General features: G+C 34.4%; 1 protein-coding gene and 3 non-coding genes across 4 annotated transcripts; 2 read left to right on the plus strand and 2 right to left on the minus strand.

Moving 5' to 3' along the window:
- Nucleotides 1–3,360: 3,360 nt before the first annotated feature.
- Nucleotides 3,361–17,736, minus strand: LOC140142547 (uncharacterized). Its single transcript, XM_072164541.1, has 2 exons — nucleotides 16,703–17,736; nucleotides 3,361–4,970 (listed from the first exon to the last, which is right to left on the minus strand). The coding sequence occupies exons 1-2, from the start codon at nucleotides 17,172–17,174 to the stop codon at nucleotides 4,051–4,053; spliced, it is 1,392 nt and encodes a 463-aa protein (XP_072020642.1). The 5' UTR covers nucleotides 17,175–17,736; the 3' UTR covers nucleotides 3,361–4,050.
- On the plus strand, nucleotides 12,379–12,451 carry Trnak-cuu (transfer RNA lysine (anticodon CUU)). The gene has a single exon. It is a non-coding gene; the product is annotated as a tRNA-Lys (tRNA).
- Trnak-cuu (transfer RNA lysine (anticodon CUU)) lies at nucleotides 12,882–12,954 on the plus strand. Its single transcript has one exon. It is a non-coding gene; the product is annotated as a tRNA-Lys (tRNA).
- A 1,264-nt stretch (nucleotides 17,737–19,000) lies between the features above and the next one.
- Trnak-cuu (transfer RNA lysine (anticodon CUU)) lies at nucleotides 19,001–19,073 on the minus strand. Its single transcript has one exon. It is a non-coding gene; the product is annotated as a tRNA-Lys (tRNA).
- Between the last annotated feature and the right edge of the window lie 1,318 nt (nucleotides 19,074–20,391).

The raw sequence follows: 20,391 nt of genomic DNA on the forward strand, positions 1-20,391 counted from the left end.
AATCATTGACTTAAATGATGATACATTAAAGCAATTATGAAAATAGAATAGAAAACAAGTTATGTATATGACCCTTTAATCATACAGTTACATTAACAATACCAGAAGATAAATAAGGCAATTAACACTATCATCCTGTTCAAATAATTCAGATAAGTCAAGAAAAGAAACCGTCATATAAAGTACAAATCCTCTGTACGAATGATATTCGGAATGCTATACATCCGGCGTAAAGTTTTTTTAATACCTACCTATTTCCTTTTAATAGAATTTGTACTTTTTAAACAAAATAGGATCAGGGTTCGAGGACAGATTATGAAGTTGCCTCAAGCAATAGCTCCACCTGTGAATTGTCGGCAGTGAAATTCACCATCCGGTAGAAGAGTCTGTTTTTGATATTTACAGACAGGCTTCCTCCTCTTTTATAAAGCTGATAAACGACTAAGACTAGGGACCATAATGGCCTCATCCCAATGACATAGTTCAATAACCTTAATTAAACAATATAGGGCTAAATTTGACCTCAAGTTACAGATTACGAGTTTTTGTACCCAAATTTTCACAGGTCATTCAATGAATGTGCAATTGTATTGGGGTTAAAGGACTGTGCTCTGATAGATGAGCATGCTGTGGCTCCTAGTGTAAGACCGAGGCTTGGGATTTTAGTATTGTATCAAGCAGGATACGGCTCATTATGAAATTTGTATAGGAAAATATGATGAACGGAAAATGCACATCTATCAAATTCAAATCTGGTGCCAATGAAGGGCGTATAGATTCCAAATTATTGTCACTATCGTCGGCAACAGGTGGTAGAATGTTTTTATCAGATGTTTATTATATAACGAACGTTGGATACCTTTTATTCATTTTGTATTGTTGTGAATTGTATTATCTGATGCATAATAATTATCTTCAATCTAGCTATATGTCTAGAAGTCGTGGATGGCGTGTGGTATTATTAATAATAAGTATCTGGAAAATTATGACTGAAAATGTATTCTGGATGAATTATGATTGAAAATATAGTCAACTTGTCTTTAAAATGGATCTCTAGACGCTTCTGTCAAAATTCATCATTCGCTGATATCACATTACATTTACAATATGAGTTTATTTTTGTCTGATCTTTTATAGCCTTTGAGAAAAACCTTCAAAGTCGTCATTGTTACATCTTACTATTGCTTATATATGTAAAAAAATGTTCAATTGATTCTTTAAATTATGTAGTACTTCGAACAACCCCTTCACCTACCATAACAAACTGTCATCGATGTTTTAGTAATAATTTCAAAACAAACCGACAATGAGATTAATCACTATTTGTAATTTTTATTTGATTTATGGACGATACTAAAACCACGCTCCAATTGACCATTACACGCGCCGATAATTGTTCTTTAAAGTTCAAATATTTCATTCTCAAATTTCTGTTTCTGATCACCTTACATAAAAAATCATTTGGTACTTATCACCCTTTTAAGCTTAAATTACCATAATTACCTATGAAAACAACATTAAGGCCAAGTAAGCGCTGGAGGGCGTTTTTCGAAATTTTAATAATCGCATTAATTGATATTCTGGCAGCTTCAATATTTAGGATATAATGATCATGTTATGCTATAGCAAAACCCATACTTGTTTAGAAACATTGATATAATTTGGATTTCTGGCCCACCAAACTAATAAAAAAATAAAATGAAGAAGGGTAATATAATTATGTAAGAACACTACGTTTTACGTATAGATTTATACAAAGGAAATTGTTAACCTTTAGAAGATCAAATTACTTGAAAAAACACGACATAATTTGAGTAACGACGTTATTAAAAGAGTAATGGTCCCATTGCCGATAGCTACAAAATGTAGAATAATTACTAAAAAATTAACTTGCATAAGCTAAATGTTATTATAACTTAATCGCTAAATTATATCACGTGTAAGCGGCACTCGGATTTAAGAAAACAACAGTTAAGAAGGGAGGTGTGTAACAAAATCTTTTAAGCCATTAACATGATTATAAAACAGTGGTTTAAGCTCAAAATTGACTTAAATGATGTAAATTAAAATATCGATGTATTCTATTAAGGGTAGACTAGGTATTGTTGGTCGAAGCAACCAAAAAAAAAATCGATTTTCATTATCTAAATCAATATATTATTGAAAAGTAATACTTTGATATTTTGCAAAAGTTCATTCTACAAATCATATATTTTGAAAACTTACTTGATTTATTGTAATTAATGAATTATGTACGTTTTTTAAAAGTGTTGTTGTTTCAGCCCTCTTTACAACATAACTCAAGAACCTCAGGAGCTACAAAAGTATATCTGCGATATTTGAATTCTTCTACATACTCGCTACGAAATGATCAATGCAATTTTTGCCAAAGCTCACTACCATTCGTAAGATGCTGTGCACTGCCAAATCGCAACAGTTTAAAATAGTTGCTAACCTTAAGGAAAATATTAAACTGTTTCAAAGTTCCAAGAACGGGTAGCAGCTTAGAATAGTGTATAACATTCTATAATTCCTGATCCGTCCCATATTTTTAATAGGTCCCTATCCCATAAATAAATGCTATATATCTTATTTCCCATGATGATGTCAATATCAACAAAACCATTGAGTAAATCGCTTAATGATCGTCGCAATTCCACTGTGATTAGCAATAGCAATTTAGCAATCAGACCATAAAATTATGATGATCAATAAAAAATAAATATGTTACGGTCTGACAGGAAAGATCGTTAGTCGTATTCTTAAATTTTATTGTGTGACGTCATTAAATACACTAACGGGAGTCTTTTATAGCACACATGCAGATTTCGTATCTATAGAATATTACTGAAAACATTAATATTTAGGGACTAAAAGCTCCTGTTCTCATTTTTCAAATTTTGATAGAAAAAAATGATATTGTCAATGCAGTATCCTAGGTTAGTAATAATCCCAAAATCCTTATCCTAGCTCAATGAATCCTAGCCATAAAGAATCAGTGGGTATCAATTGATTTTGCTATCTACTAAAGATAGAACATGCAAAGTCACATTCTGCTATATCTGATTTAAAACAATGCAACCCTAATTGAAATGTATCACACACTCTTGAAGTTGATGAAATCAATAGCGTAGCGTTATTTTACCTGTTTTTACCAATATGGTTGTATACTTATAAATAAAATGGTCGCCTTTTCACCTCTTTTCCTGTACCTTCCTCTCTCCCCCTCACTCCCCCTCTAATCTCGCCCTCCACTCTCTCCCTCTTCCTCTCCGCCCCTCCCCCTCTCCCCTCCCTCTTCCTCACTCTCTCTCCCCCTCTCTCGCATAAACTAAAGAATCTATAAGATGTTAAGGGGGAAAATTGCCACAGGACATCTTAATCACCAACCAAGATTGAAATGATCAGTAAAAACCACATAAGAAGTAAACCCCACATAATATCTCTGCCTGGAGCACCTTAGAAAAACAAACACCAAATACCATTTCTTTTCACCACATTATGTATTTTCGTAAAATTGAACGCCATAATACATGTGTAAGTCCACATTTTGTTCCTCCAACAAGTTATATTATGACCTGAATGATTTGATACATTTACGTATTTAGTATTATCATTGGTGTTCCATTTTCACATGATATCATGGATTTAATATTGCATTTAAGTTTGCTATCTACGGTAGATAGTAAACGGCGCTATTGCAACATGCCGCTATCATGGCTATTCACTAGTTATAAGATCTTTCGGTATTCTGTACATATGCATTATTATTGCTTCATTTTGTAGACGAAAACTGACTTAACTATTTACAATTAAAAAGTTACGTAATTAATAATTAAACACACACGAAAAGACCAATCATCGCCACACGTTAGTACTTTAAATAATTACAAAATTTGTTCCAAGCCTTACTTTTGATTCTATATCCAAATATTCTACGGAATGTCAATATCTATGGAATGTCATGCAATGCATCATATGTAATTAATGTTCAAAATGTTCTATCGCAAATTTATTGCAAATTGAAATTAACTCGAGGTAATAGTTTGACTAATATGGACAAGCATACGAATATCCATTAATATGTGAAGATATACAATTATCCCTAGGTACCGTAGGTGTGGATGAAGTAAAAGGATGGTCAACGGCACCCAGATGATAGTAGCCGTTGAAAGGTAATGATGAAACCTCTTGGTGGTTTGTCGTCGCCGGGAAAAATGCTCTATCAGATGAAAACCGCGGCACTGCATCACCTCCATCAAGGTGTGATGACGGGCTATAATTAGTAGGTGACATCACTGACGATAGTGTTAGATTTGAATCTTGAAGCAACGCAAGTTGCAATGATTCTGATGTCACCGCTGTTAACCCAGCGCGACTTGCGGTATTCGCGTTCCCTGTGACAAAGTTAACAAATTCTGCTGTTGTATCGGAATTGATTGATTTACTCGCGCATAAATTGTTTTGCTGATCTTTCATTTCATTTGATTCAACTTTCATATCCAGTGTGTGATTCGGATTGGATTCGGAGCCACTACTCTCTTCTTCTCCATTTGCAGGTGCTGCGTAGCAAGCGTTTCCGTCTTGAATCCTGGCTGCATAGGCTTGATGACTAGCTGCGGGCGACCCGTGTTGATCCCCATCACCGACCGCATCGCAATCCCTAGCTTTGTCGCTAAGATACACGGATGTAGACGCCACCTGCGAGGCAGCGGCAGCAGCGAGTACAGCTTCTTTAGTTGCTTTACTGGATGTAGTTTTTAGAGCAAGTCGTTTCTGTTTCATACGACGATTTTGAAACCATACTTTAACCTGTCGTTCGGAGAGCTCTAGAAGAGAAGCGATTTCAATTCTGCGTGGCCGACATAAATATTTATTGTAGCGAAATTCTTTTGCCAGTTCCAAAAGTTGCGTGTTAGTAAACGCAGTGCGTACTCTCCGATGCGGTCCGTTTTGATCTTTGGCATTATCTGAAATGAGAAATGAACAGATGAAAGTATATTAGATATTTTATACTAATTTTAGCCGGGAAATAATACATAATTTAAAACTTTATGCAAGTTTTGACAAAATGTTATACGTATATCTTGTATAAATGGAATATAATGATTATTTTCTCACAATAGCGCACTTTTTGCTTTGTTTTTGTGCTAACTTAATGACCTTTTATACTCTATTGTTCATGGGAAAACCAAATCATTATAAAAACGAATCATATTATGCCGCCTTTAATTTGACAATCTAAAAGTGCAGTAATTGACCAAAAATTAGCCAATTAATATATTATAAATTTCTAATTTACATATTATTTGCCATTTACCAACAAAGAAATGACATAATATAAGAGTGTTAAAAAGCCCATAATTCCGACACACACAGACACGGCTGCTTTGACGCGTGCAATATGACTCATATTATGATGAATATGTTGTCATATAATAAAACTGACTGGCCTTGACAAGTGCTAAAATATTGCAACATAACGTGATAGTTATATTGGACTTGATTGATAATAAATGATATCACAATTGAATCAAGCCGTCATATAATTATGCATGGTCCTACATATTGAAAAGATAAATGTAGAAACACATCTCAGATATGAACAAAGGTCTAAAATGGCTGAGATGTTAGAACCAGAAATTAACCAGAAATGGTGAGAACATAATAATATCGTTATAAAACGGACTCAAAGTAAAACAATGTAAAACCAGGACTGTAGTATAATAAAGGACATAGAGAGTGTATTTGTTTTGAATTGTCACAAATACTTCGGTTTCTCTGAGACTTTTCCAAATCATGTACAATAAGTATGGTGGATATTTTTGTAGCATTTGTTCTCTACTGAAGATAACACATGCACATTAAGTCATATCTATTTGAATAATCAGTATGGTGGCAGTATTTGCTATCTACTGAAGATAACACTTACACATTTGGTCATATCTATTTGAAGAAACAGTATGATGGATATTTTGGTAGTATTTGCTATCTACTGAAGATAATACATACACATTTGGCCATATCTATTTAAAGAATCAGTATGATGGATATTTTGGCAGTATTTGCTATCTACTGAAGATAACACATGCACATTTGGTCATATCTGTTTGAAAAATCACTATGATGGATATTTCGGCAGTATTTGCTATCTACTGAAGATAACACTTACACATTTGGTCATATCTATTATGAAGAATCAGTATGAAGGATATTTTGGCAGTATTTGCTATCTACTGAAGATAACACATACACATTTGGTCATATCTATTTGACGAATCAATATGATGGATATGTTGGCATTTTTTTGCTATCTACTGAAGATAACGCATACACATTTGGTCCTATCTGTTTGAATAATCAATATAATGGATATTTTGGCCTTTTTTGCTATCTACTGAAGATAACACTTACACATTTGGTCATATCTATTTGAAGAATCAGTATGATGGATATTTTGGCATTTTTTGCTATCTACTGAAGATAACACTTACACATTTGGTCATATCTATTTGAAGAATCAGTATGATGGATATTTTGGCATTTTTTGCTATCTACTGAAGATAACACATGCACATTTGGTCATATCTATTTGAAGAATCAGTATGATGGATATTTTGGCAGTATTTGCTATCTACTGAAGATAACACATGCACATTTGGTCATATATATTTGAAGAAACAGTATGATGGATATTTTGACATTTTTTGCTATCTACTGAAGATAACACATGCACATTTGGTCATATCTATTTGAAGAATCAGTATGATGGATATGTTTGCATTTTTTGCTATCTACTGAAGATAACACATGCGCATTTGGTCATATCTTTTTGATGAATCAATATGATGGATATTTTGGTAGTATTTGCTATCTACTGAAGATAACACATGCACATTTGGTCATATCTATTTGAAGAATCAGTATGATGGATATTTTTGCATTTTTTGCTATCTACTGAAGATAACACATGCACATTAAGTCATATCTATTTGAAGAATCAGTATGATGGATATGTTGGCAGTATTTGCTATCTACTGAAGATAACACATGCACATTTGGTCATATCTGTTTGAAAAATCACTATGATGGATATTTCGGCAGTATTTGCTATCTACTGAAGATAACACTTACACATTTGGTCATATCTATATGAAGAATCAGTATGAAGGATATTTTGACAGTATTTGCTATCTACTGAAGATAACACATACACATTTGGTCATATCTATTTGACGAATCAATATGATGGATATGTTGGCATTTTTTTGCTATCTACTGAAGATAACGCATACACATTTGGTCATATCTGTTTGAATAATCAATATGTTGGATATTTTGGCCTTTTTTGCTATCTACTGAAGATAACACATTCACATTTGGCCATATCTATTTAAAGAATCAGTATGATGGATATTTTGGTAGTTTTTGCTATCTACTGAAGATAACACATGCACATTTGGTCATATCAATTTGAATAATCAGTATGATGGATATTTTGGTAGTATTTGCTATCTACTGAAGATAACACATGCACATTTGGACATATCTATTTGAAGAATCAATATGATGGATATTTTGGCATTATTTGCTATCTACTGAAGATAACACGTACACATTTGGTCATATCTATTTGAAGAAACAGTATGATGGCTATTTTGGCATTATTTGCTATCTACTGAAGATAACACTTACACATTTGGTTATATCTATTTGAAGAATCAATATGATGGATATTTTGGCAGTATTTGCTATCTACTGAAGATAACACATACACATTTGGTCATATCTATTTGAAGAATCAGTATGATGGATATTTTGGCATTATTTGCTATCTACTGAAGATAACACTTACACATTTGGTCATATCTATTTGAAGAATCAGTATGATGGATATTTTGGCATTATTTGCTATCTACTGAAGATAACACATACACATTTGGTCATATCTATTTGAAGAATCAGTATGATGGATATTTTTGTAGCAGTTGCTATCTACTGAAGATAACACATGCGCATTTGGTCATATCTATTTGAAGAATCAGTATGATGGATATTTTTGTAGCAGTTGCTATCTACTGAAGATAACACATGCGCATTTGGTCATATCTATTTGAAGAATCAGTATGATGGATATTTTTGTAGCAGTTGCTATCTACTGAAGATAACACATGCGCATTTGGTCATATCTATTTAAAGAATCAGTATGAAGGATATTTTGGCAGTATTTGCTATCTACTGAAGATAACGCATACACATTTGGTCATATCTAATTGAAGAATCAGTATGATGGATATTTTGGCATTATTTGCTATCTACTGAAGATAACACATACACATTTGGTCATATCTATTTGAAGAATCAGTATGATGGATATTTTTGTAGCAGTTGCTATCTACTGAAGATAACACATGCGCATTTGGTCATATCTATTTGAATAATCAGTATGATGGATATTTTAGTAGTATTTGCTATCTACTGAAGATAACACATGCGCATTTGGTCATATCTATTTAAAGAATCAGTATGAAGGATATTTTGGCAGTATTTGCTATCTACTGAAGATAACACATACACATTTGGTCATATCTATTTGAAGAATCAAAATGGTGGATATTTTGGCAGTATTTGCTATCTACTGAAGATAACACTTACACATTTGGTCATATCAATTTGAATAATCAGTATGATGGATATTTTGGCAGTATTTGCTATCTACTGAAGATAACACTTACACATTTGGTCATATCTATTTGAAGCTGACAAAATACACATGCATTTGCTATCTACTGACGATAGCTTGAATGTTCCGCATACAGAAAGTACTTTTACAGCATTTAGTTTGTGTTATATGATAAAAGATGTTATACGACGATTGGAACTACTAGTATATAAGTCGATTGTGACATGATCAGCTAGTAATCAGCGGGAATTGTTAGGCTTTTACCACTACGCCGAAAAGTAGACCCACGTAAAGAGTGCTGTGGTTTACCTGCCTCATCTATATTTTTGTGTTAAAGAATGTAAACAAAGTATAGGACGATTCCCAAAATAAAATATATTGATATTAATCCGCGATGTTATAAGGCCCGATAATTTACTAGCTGATCAATTACCCAGCAAACACAAAAACGTTTTGAAAACGTTTTTAATAAGTTATATTTTGGCTTTTGGTTTACATACAAACGTTTTAATAACATTAAAATGTCGGGTTATATAAAGGTCATGAAAACGTTTTAAAACGTTTTGTATGAAAACACACTACAACAATATTTTTAGAATGTTTTCAAAAATGTTATTGTAAACTATATTTGCAAAAATATTTTGTCAACACTTAAATAACATTATGTTAAAATATTTGCACTCAGCAAACACAGAAATGTTCTTAAAATGTTTTTCAAAACATTTTAATAACATTTAAATGTCGGGTTATATAAAGGTCATGAAAACGTTTTTAAAACGTTATTGCAAATATTTTGGGCAAACATTTTTCGCAAAATATTTTTCAACCCCAAAATAACATTCTGTTTAGAATATTTTGTATCAAGTTTTCAAAAATGTTTTTGGAATGTTATTAAAACGTTTTATATCCTTTATATAACCCGATATTTAAACGTTTTCTCTAAAACGTTTTTTGTTTGCTGAGCAGTAGATTATCAAAAAATGATTTTTAATGTTATTAAAACGTTTTATACCGTTAATATACCCTTTATATAACCCGACATTTAAACGTTTTCTGACAACCTTTTATAACCTTTTGCGAATGATGTCAAAAACGTTTTGTGTTTGCTGGGTAACTATACGAAAAACTGTTCTTGATATCAAGTGCAGAAATGTTTTTTACGCGAACGTGCTTATATAATTAGGGACGTTAAATTCTGTAAATAATGAGACATTACCATTCTCCACAGATTAACAATTAATTTTAATAGATACAATACCTGAAATTAGCGAACAAATACAATACCACTTTGTCGTTTTTTTGCTTGTCGCGTTACATGTTGAACACGTTGAATACGTCATGACAAACTACCTTCACTCCTTTAACCCCTTCAGAGATGGACTATTACTCTGACATTTACCCCACCATAAAAATCATCATAAATTATATTATGCACTATGCAGCAACATTTGACAGTAATGCTATACTTTTCAAGTACACCAATGAATATTGTCATAGTATTAACAAAACAATTGCTAACAATAAATAATACGATATATTTTCTCAGAATATTAATCTATAAAATACGCTTTATGTCAGTTTTGAATAGATTAATCAACCTTTATGCGCTTGAAAGGTTTTATTCATAATTTGATACTCATTCATCATGTCTATGTATGTTTTCATGCTATATGATGTTGTACTATATGTACCATATTTGACCCAAAACAATCGAATGTCGTGCATTTTCAAATCAAGTTATTAACTTGATCTGACAACATTATGCTCCTGTTTTCAAATGTTAATCCTCACTAAAGTCTGGTCTACCCCGATGTAAAGTTACAAGCTTTTGAGAGAACAAATTTCGTATGTTTTCTATTGTAATTCATCATCTAATCAAGCTTTTATCTCAACTTGATATTTTGCGACATGAGACTGGTTTGATGAAATCGAGTGATGATATGCTGCGGGTATAAAATGATGGATATGTGAGACCTTGTAGATCAAAGAGAGCGACGGAAGACTAACACATTCATTGTTTGTTGTAGATATATCACCATCAATTAGGTGAGCGAGTATCATACATATATGACATGGGTTACCTGGTGTTTATTTCTATCAAATACCTTGACAGACATTTTTAATGTATTGGCTTACAGGTGATTATATGGCTAATTGACGAACACTTTTTGCATGGCGTTGCCGGCCCTGATAAGTCGACGTTATTAAAATGGCATCTCGCAAATCATATACACCCGCCTGCCCCCTCCACCTCCCTTATGCATATACAACATCACCCCCACATAGATTGCACACACAAAGACGTAATTATACCCCATTGGTTTTATGTCTTTAGGAATAAACAGGTATAGTCTTGCTATCTACCGAATATAACTAGTTGTTTTCTGAATAAACAATTATAGTTTTGCTATATACCAGGATTTCATTGGGGGTGCTGATTTTGAAAAGGTGGACTTTATTCCAGGGGGCGATTTTGTGAAAAGTGGACTTTCTTCCCAAAATGTGAACCTTTCTGGTCCAGAAAAGCGTAAAAAACCTGATTTTCTTGCTCGCTACGCTCACAAATCCTGAAATTTTGTATACTTTTCGAAATTGGAGGCGGGGGGTGTGCGCCCCTGCGTACGGGCCTGTTATCTACCGTAGATAACTAGTTGTTTTCTGAATAAATCATTATATTCTTGTTATCTACCGTAGATAACTAGTTGTTTTCTGAATAAATAATTATAGTCTTGCTATCTACCGTAGATAACTAGCTGACTTCTGAATAAGTAATTATAGTCTTGCTATATCTACCGTAAATAACTAGTTGTTTTCTGGTTGTACCTTTGCAATAAGTTTTTAGTTTTTTCAAGGTTACATAAGGAAATATACTCCCATAATTGATCTACACGATTTAAGATTATTTTATATGGATTTATGTCTTTTAAGACAAAAAACACAATCTTGCTATCTACCGAAGATAGCCATTATTGTATTGGGCGTACCCTTAGAATCTGTTGGTAATTATCATCCTTTCCAATCTTATTGGTTTCTGTATAGTGAAGCTTGGTAACAACACTATTCATATGGTTTTGTGTCTTTTCTATTTGAAACCCATACTCCCCCTGTGGCACAGACTTTAGATAAATCTTCCACAGGGGGAGTGAGGATTTCAAATGAAATATCTCAATGTAGGATTGCCTTTCATTAAATACCCCTATGTTTACATGGTTCAATGTAGTATTATAATCTTGTTGTCTACTGAAGATAGCAAGAGGAATTATCATATGCTTTCTTTTAAAACCGATTGGCCTACATCTTATGAAGGATGGCTCAAAATAGGATAACATTTGCAATATTTTTTTTAATAAATTTGTGTTTATTTGTGTTTTGTTTAATCTTGTCATTTTGCTCACGAATCTTTGCATTATATTTTTGTATATCTTTTGTTTATGTTTACTGTTTTTTGCATTTAGTTTGTTTGAAACTGCTTGTCATATTTTGCATGACAAGAGGGTATATCTTATTATGTCAGTTTATAGAATATTGTTTTATCAATTGTTTGTCATAAGTCAAAAATGATGATCTTTTAATACAAAATTTAACATAATCTGGCAAAATATAGACATGAAAAAAGTCAGAAAAATTATTAGTGATTTGATTATCTATACATAACAAGCATGCGATAGACGAGATGTAAGCATGTATTCATAACAGCCCGGCTAGCTCAGTCGGTAGAGCATGGGACTCTTAATCCCAGGGTCGTGGGTTCGAGCCCCACGTTGGGCGCTTTATATTTGTTTTTCTGCCTTGTTGGTTGTAATAGTATTGCTTTTATGTTGGTTGAATTTTTTTCCCGGTTATTATGTTTCCTTCTTTTTTTGTTTGATAAGGGGTATAATAATTTCCAATTTCTTGACCCAAAGAGCTAAGAGCAAAATCTTTCGCTTTATGTATTTTTTATGGAGTGGCCTTTCTGTTCCTTGCTCTTTTTTCTTCAAATCTGTTTCTTTTTCTCCAAACAGTTGAGTAAATTCCTTTTGTTCTTTACCTTTTAGTGTAAAGTTGTGTATGACCAGAAAAGATGGGAATCTTCTCTGGTATGACTAACATTTTCTTGTTTAAAATTTCAAAAAACAGAATATTAATATTAATTGTATCAATTTTTTATCATAAATCTTAACTGAATGTGATGAGACGTACAAATGTGTTTATAACAGCCCGGCTAGCTCAGTCGGTAGAGCATGGGACTCTTAATCCCAGGGTCGTGGGTTCGAGCCCCACGTTTGGCGATTTATGTCTGTTTTGCTTTCATTTCTCGCTTCCCGCTACTTTATTTATTGGTTGTTTGTTATGTTTTGTTTTGTACTTTATTTATTGGTTGTTTGTTATGTTTTGTACTTTATTTATTGGTTGTTTGTTATGTTTTGTACTTTATTTATTGGTTGTTTGTTATGTTTTGTGTGCGCTTTTTATATTATTTCCTTTTGTCTGCTTTTTTTCTTCCTTGGTTTCCTTTAATTGATTTTATGTTAGATGTAGGGGTGGGTGAAGGTCGGGGGCGAGTTGGTGGTGGGTGGGGTGGGTGTGTGGGAATGGGGGAGGGGTGTGTGCTTATGGTGTATAGGGGTGGTGGGGTGTACTTGTAGATAAATGAGGTGGTGGATGGGGTGCGGGTAGATTTCCTCCAAACTTGCGTTTCCAAAAAGAGATACACCCACAATAATTATAGGCCTACTATTGTTCCGTGATGTCAAATGACGAGTTCTCAGGTGTACTCGCAAAGGCTTATGGGATTTACCGAAAAGGTCAATTGCTGTCTTTGGTAGATAGCAAAACTATATTTGTGACTTAATACAAGACACAATCACATGACTACATTGAGAGTAATTTCATTGACCGTATTTCCTCTTCTCAACAAAGGTACTGCAATTGCAAATATATGCCTACGGCCTTTACTATGATTGGCTATCTTAGGTAGATAGCAAGATTGTAGGCCTATATTTTGTCTCAGGAGTCACAAAACTATATAAAATGGCGTTAACATAATCAGTATTCACATGAGTTCTATGAATAGTAAGCCTATTTTCCTTTTTAATGAACAATCTGAGACAACAACGGCAACTTATTACAAAGATACACACAGAAAACAACTAGCTATCTACGGTAGATAGCAATATGTATTTCGCTCTCAGAAATCACAAAACCATAAAAATAGGGTTATCCTACATGTATTAAGATAATTCCTGCAGTATTTCAATTCTAAGATTAATTATGTCCCCAAAAAAGAAACAATAAAACATTATGAAAAGTTCAAAAAAGGAAATCGATTCGCGACTTTTGATATAATGGTCTTATTTCTGGCCTGAATTCGGAAAATAAATGTATGTACAGTATAATAGTAAGCATGCATATCGGTTTCATTGAACACACAAAATGGTAATAGTGTCCCCTAGTAAATACACGTTGACTCCATCCGACAGGTGGATCGGCTTAGCATTGGTTTGCATACGCGGATATATTGGTCGCATTAAATAATAAGCAAGATTTTCTTGTTAATACAACCCCTATCTCAAGAACCACTAAACCAATACTAGGCTTGTTTGTACTCATTTGCATACATTTTTCATGCATATTTAAAATATGATCACCAAATTGTTAAAATTTGAAATTTTTAAAAATTTCTGAAAAAATGGATCTGACAATTATTTTTTTCATCTACATTTAATGGTTAATGAAATTGAATCTTCTTATGCATCTCACCGAATAAGGTTCCTATCTTTGGCTGCATGAAAGTGGCATGTAAACCAACCCAAAAAACAGGCCGTTATTTCATTCTACATGTACTGATTTATTGAAAATGATCATATTAAATGACCTTTCGGTTGTATCTCTATCTTTAAAGAAGACCCAATTATTGTGTAAAATGTTCCACCTGTTGACTATTTTTGTCAAGTATTAAGTAAATTCTAATTAACCAATTTATAAAAATAGATGCAAGTTGTTCATCCTCCTTACAAAATGTTGCCAAATTGAGTTAATGGCATATTTTGGTGACACGATAAGACAACATTTGAAATAAAACCAAATGAACTTCGACATAGTCAAACAATTAGCTAGTCCTACATCGTTTTTGAGGAATGTTGATAATTTGATACTCAAAATCTAAATAAGGATCTCCGCAGTTCTGTTTGTCAGTATCTTGAAGAATTCATTTTGTGTCATTTGAATTTAAAAATGAATTTTTTCTCGTTGAAATCGGAAATCAATTATGTTACCGGTACTACTCATATTATATGAAACACGTTACCATGGCAACAGCTGCATACATGGCTGTATACAAAGAAACATGGCTGCATGTGATTAAAAAAGAAGAAGATAAGAATGTACCGATATTGAGTGTATCGGGAAAAAACACTCAAAAAAGTCCTGCAAACAATGAATGTTTACCTTTTCGAAATAGTTTCAACGGCAAGAACCAATTTGAACAAAAAATAGTGAAATTTTGAGTAACAAATCAAACAGCAGTATAAATATGCAGATTGCCTAACCAATCCGTATGTCAGAGTTAATTTTATTTGTTTGTTTATTTCATTCACATGTTTCTTTGTTCATTCTGTCGCTAGTTTGTTGACGATGATGGGATGTCTACTGAGAACCTTTCCCAGTCTTTAGTTAAAGATAACAATAAAACATCAATTAGCCCCTGTCAAATTCAGAGATAACCTTGTCACTGATCAATTTGATAACCAGGCAGGTTTGGTTCACCCCAGAAGAACTACTTCGGCGGAGCTTCCTCTTTAATCTAAGGCGTTTTGCATTCCTTAAAATTCGGCATGGTTGGTTTAAATGTAACGCCAAGAGTCAAGGTTAAGCCAATGTCATGTACGTCAGGTTTTGCTCCGGGTTTTGCAAAAAAGTTGGAAATATGGATAGATGTCATAATATTTAAATGTTGACTTTATGATACAATAACACAAAGGAACAACTGCACAAGGTGAACCGGATAACAACGGAATAAAAATTGGTGCTATACCCGGGGTGCTATGTTATATGTGACGTGGTATATCGAAAGGAGACACTTTGGGGCAGGACAATGGAGAAAAAGCAAAAAATCTGCCCGGGGTAGATTTTGTCACAATTTGGGTTTGTTGCAAATTTGTGATGTTAACAATGTTTAAAATAATTGTATGATAGTTCAGACCGGAATATAACTGTCATCTTGTATTTTTCAGAAATTTTTCAAGTTCATTCCTACTTCCAACATTGTCAATAATATTTGTAAAGGCCGATATCTCAATTTCCAATTTTATAATACCATAACTTACGCACTCAATATCTTCGCTTAGGAATGTCTGATTTCATTGGAGAAAACGGCATTATGGAGCAAAATATCTCTATATTTAAGATATGTAAAAACCTCAAAATTGATAACCTGCAAAAAAGTGTCTTTTTTGATATACCACGGCACATATACGTAAACTGGGATCTGCAGGGAAGAGTGTTTTATTTTTGTAAATCCACCCAGACACGCAATGGTAAATTCATGACAGAGGATCATCTGTTGCGGCATTTCGTCTCGGCATAAACACACGGTAATTATTTGATGGATCAGATACAATACAAATTATGTTCCAGAGTATTACTCAGACGCAACAGATGCATTTGAATTACCTGCCAACTATGGGCGTCAATCCCGGGGGAGGGGGGACGTGTACCCCACGATTGTCCCCACATGTGCATGTAGAATTAAATCTGTTATTTGTATAAAATAGTGATACCTTTATCAGTGTAAATTATAAAGTTACAATAAAAATAATATAACGGAATTGAGAACAAAACTAATAATCTAACCTAGCAAACTTAGAATCATTAGGCCAAATTTGGAGCAACTTGAAAACAACAAAATAATGAGGACCATTGTTTTTAACTTTAAAGGAAATTACAAAATAGAAAAACATAATAAAATCTCAGTCGCAACAACAAGAAAATAATCAAGAAATCACAGTTATTTTCTGCAGTGAGCAAAAATTGATTTACCTTTTTTGTTTTTCTCACATGCTTCGCTGAATCTGCGTGCCCCCGGTGTGTCATCCACCCACGGGAACTCTGGAAGTTTCACCGATGGAATAGGGGAGTTATGTTTTCTGGTTCCTGTACCTCCTCCCTGACCACGTATCTTGGCGGTAGGAGGGACCAAGGAAGAATTACTATACACACAATCACTTGTGGCTATTCCTACAGGTGATGGGCAATTGTTTGCAGACGGTGAAGTTGCCCCAAGTTCTGTTATTCCGTGATGGTATCCCATGATAGATGGTGAGGTATTGAAACGGTAATGTTGTTGGCCTGTAAGGTGGTTATTAGTCACGGATGTCAGTTCGAGATGCCTATAGCGAGGTGCTGGTGGTTCCGCACAAGGTCGCGAAGTGTCCCCCGAAACGTCCAGAGCAGGCGATGAACAATAGCCGCCGCAACTATCACCACCATCTTTACCGCTATTCATCATCATTAGATGAAAATATCCTCCGCTTATTTTTAGAATCAAAAATCGTGATGTTTATGATTGAGTTGCATGAATTATGACCCGCATCGTTAACGCGGGGCAAATTGTCACGCTTTAGGAGCACCGCGATGCCAGCATGCGTTAACAATCGTTATTTGATGGCATTTGATTTCTCCTAATAATGATGAGCAATGACGAGAAGTAAAGAAACTCCAAACACTATCATAAGGTTTATCCGCTAAAATGTATACATCGAAATATATCACGTGGGGGTCTTTATATCCACATGATCCAATGCGATATATAAGAACTGAATGACTTTGGTGGTGAATCTTCTTACAATGAGTGGGTCAAATAATGGGTGCGCCCTGGGTGAAGATGAAGATGAAGATGATGATGATGATGATGATGCGTCGGGAAGATGTAACCAAGAGGATGCAAGAAGGTGACGGACGACATGGTAGTAATTGGAGATGATGATGCTATCATTATCAGGTTCGCATGGGTGGTTTCGCATGGCTGGCATATGGCCTAGACTGTTCTCTAGTGATCATATCAGGTCTTTAGAGTATAGGGATGGATTGCCAAAGACACGATGACACTGAGAGGTGATGACAAGTCGTAAGGTGAAGATGGCTTAACAGGCTTAGCCATTATCCCCAATAGGTCATACCAATGACTTACAGGGTGGCCTATGTAAATAAAATCTCAGTTATCATGGACATCTAGCCTTAAGCATACATGATGACTTAAGTCAAGTCGCTTTTTTTTCCATGGTCAACCGGTTACAAGATTGTATCTTTTGCGGCTATAACTTGTCAAGAAAATCTGTTTAAGAAATACATTAATAAATATAGTGATCATTAAAGCTTTAGCCACTTTAATTGTCTTTATTTGCTGATCTTTTTGTCGTTTTATTTTGTTTTTGTTTTTATTATTATTGCTTAAGGTGGTACTACACCACCTGATAAATTTTGTGACTAATATTGCATTTTTCTCACAAAGTAACTACACTCTGATAACAAAAGTTATGTATATTATAGGGGCAAAGAGTCCAATTACTTCACTGAAATATCAGTGATTCAAGATTATATGGGGTACATTCTAGCAGTACCTCTTTTCTTATCATAAATAACGTACCGTTTGTCTTGAGTCACTGAAATTCCAGTGTAGTAATTGGATTCCTTGCCCCTCTAATAGACATAATTTTTTTTAAAGTGTGTTATTATTTTTAAAGAAAAATGCAAAAATAATCACAAATTTATCTAGAGGTGTAGTACCACCTTAAGTTAACGTTTGTTGTTGTTTTTGTTGTTGTAAGTAATTTGTGTGAATTTTAAAACAAAATTTTAATTTCTCTATACACAGACAGACAGCCAACAAATCGTTAAGCCAAGACAACCCATAAACTATAATAAGATTAGCAACTATTTTAAAACTTGACTTGTGTTAAAAACCTTTCTCATATTTTAAAACTGTTGCGATTTGGTAGTTCACAGCATCTTGCGAATGGTAGTGAGCTTTGGCAAAAATTGCATTGATCATTTCATAGCTCGTGTGTAGAGGAATTCAAATATCACAGATATACTTGTGTAGGTCCTGTGGTTCTTGAGTTATGTTGTAAAGAGGGCTGAAATAACAACACTTTTGTAAACGCACATAACTCTTTAACAACAATAAATCAAATAAGTTTTCAAAGAATATGATTTGTAGGAGGAACTTTAACAAAACAATATTTTAATTATTGATTTAGATGATGAAAATCGATTTTTTTTTTGGCTGCTTCCCAAGATGCAAGTATAATAATAGAAAATAAAAAGCAATAACAAATTCGCCCAACGTGGGGCTCGAACCCACGACCCTGGGATTAAGAGTCCCATGCTCTACCGACTGAGCTAGCCGGGCTGATATGTATTCAGTTCATCTCATCTCATCTTATTGATCTCGTCTCATCTCATCTTTTTTATTTCATCTCATCTCATCCATCCCAACCATCCCATTCCTTCTCATCTTACTTCACCTCATCTCATCTCATCCCATCTCATCTCATCACATCCCATCCCATCTCATCTCATCTAATCACATCCCATCCCATCTCACCTCATCTCATCACATCCCATCCCATCTCACCTCATCTCATCACATCCCATCCCATCTCACCTCATCTCATCACATCCCATCCCATCACATCACATCCCATCCCATCCCATCCCATCTTATCTCATCTCATCACATCCCATCCCATCCCATTTCATCTCATCTAATCACAGCCCATCCCATCCCATCTCACCTCTTCTCATCTCACCCCATTTCATCTTATCTCAACTCACCTCATCTCATCTTATCTCTTGGCTTCTTTTGATGAAAAGAATAGATAGAATCTGGTACTACTTTTGCAAACTTGCTGGGGTGTGTCTGGATCTGATTCCGCTGGACTGGTTACAGTAAACGCAGATAAAGGTGCGATGATGGATATTTAGCACGTTAGCGCTGCTCACTAGCAAATTGCGCGGTATTTGTATCTTTCTGTTTTCCCCCGCTTTTAACGACGGTAGCGTGCTAATAGCAAACCTTTGTTATTTCGTGATAATGGTAGTGAACCAATTGCGAGCTATTTCCAAAAGTGCTAAAAATGTTCTCGGCATGCATGATAGGCGCTAATAGCGGCCATTAGCGTAATGCGCGCTATTAGCGTGAGTTGTGCTAGTAATAAAATGAATGATTAATTTTGTTTTTGTCGCCTATGTTTGCATTTGTTGTTTTTGTGTGAAACATTACTCGTTGACTGCCGATAAACGTCCCAATAAATCGGACTTAGTCACCGGTCAGTTCTCATGATAGATTTCCATGGCTAACGATGGTTAACTATGAAAACATGTTAAAGGACATCAAGAAAATTTTCTAAGTTATTTATTTTGAGCTCTTTCGAGTATCGACGAGTAATGGATATATTCTGTAGATTTAGGTTTTGTCTGTGACTGCTAATGTGAGGCCGTCGTAGGTCGTACGGGGCTCAAACTCGGTGGGTGGGTGTAGCTCTGTCCTGGCAAGAAGAAGTTTATGTTCGTTAAGTCATCCGACCCCGGGGCCCCCCTCCCAGGGGTCATTTGAGGTCAAATGACTAAAGACTGTCATATGGGCATGAAACTAGGTCGTACGAGGCTCAAACTCGGTGGGTGGGTGTAGTTCTGTCCTGGCAAGAAGAAGTTTATGTTCGTTAAGT

Source organism: Amphiura filiformis, chromosome 20 (assembly GCF_039555335.1).
Source record: "Amphiura filiformis chromosome 20, Afil_fr2py, whole genome shotgun sequence".
Classification (NCBI taxonomy): domain Eukaryota; kingdom Metazoa; phylum Echinodermata; class Ophiuroidea; order Amphilepidida; family Amphiuridae; genus Amphiura; species Amphiura filiformis.

Coding starts and splice junctions, on each gene's coding strand:
- LOC140142547 (XM_072164541.1), bottom strand. CDS start 17,174: ATGATGATGAATAGCGGTAAAGATGGTGGTGATAGTTGCGGCGGCTAT. Junction 4,971..16,702: donor ATGTGAGAAAAACAAAAAAG/GTAAATCAATTT, acceptor TTCTCATTTCAG/ATAATGCCAAAGATCAAAAC.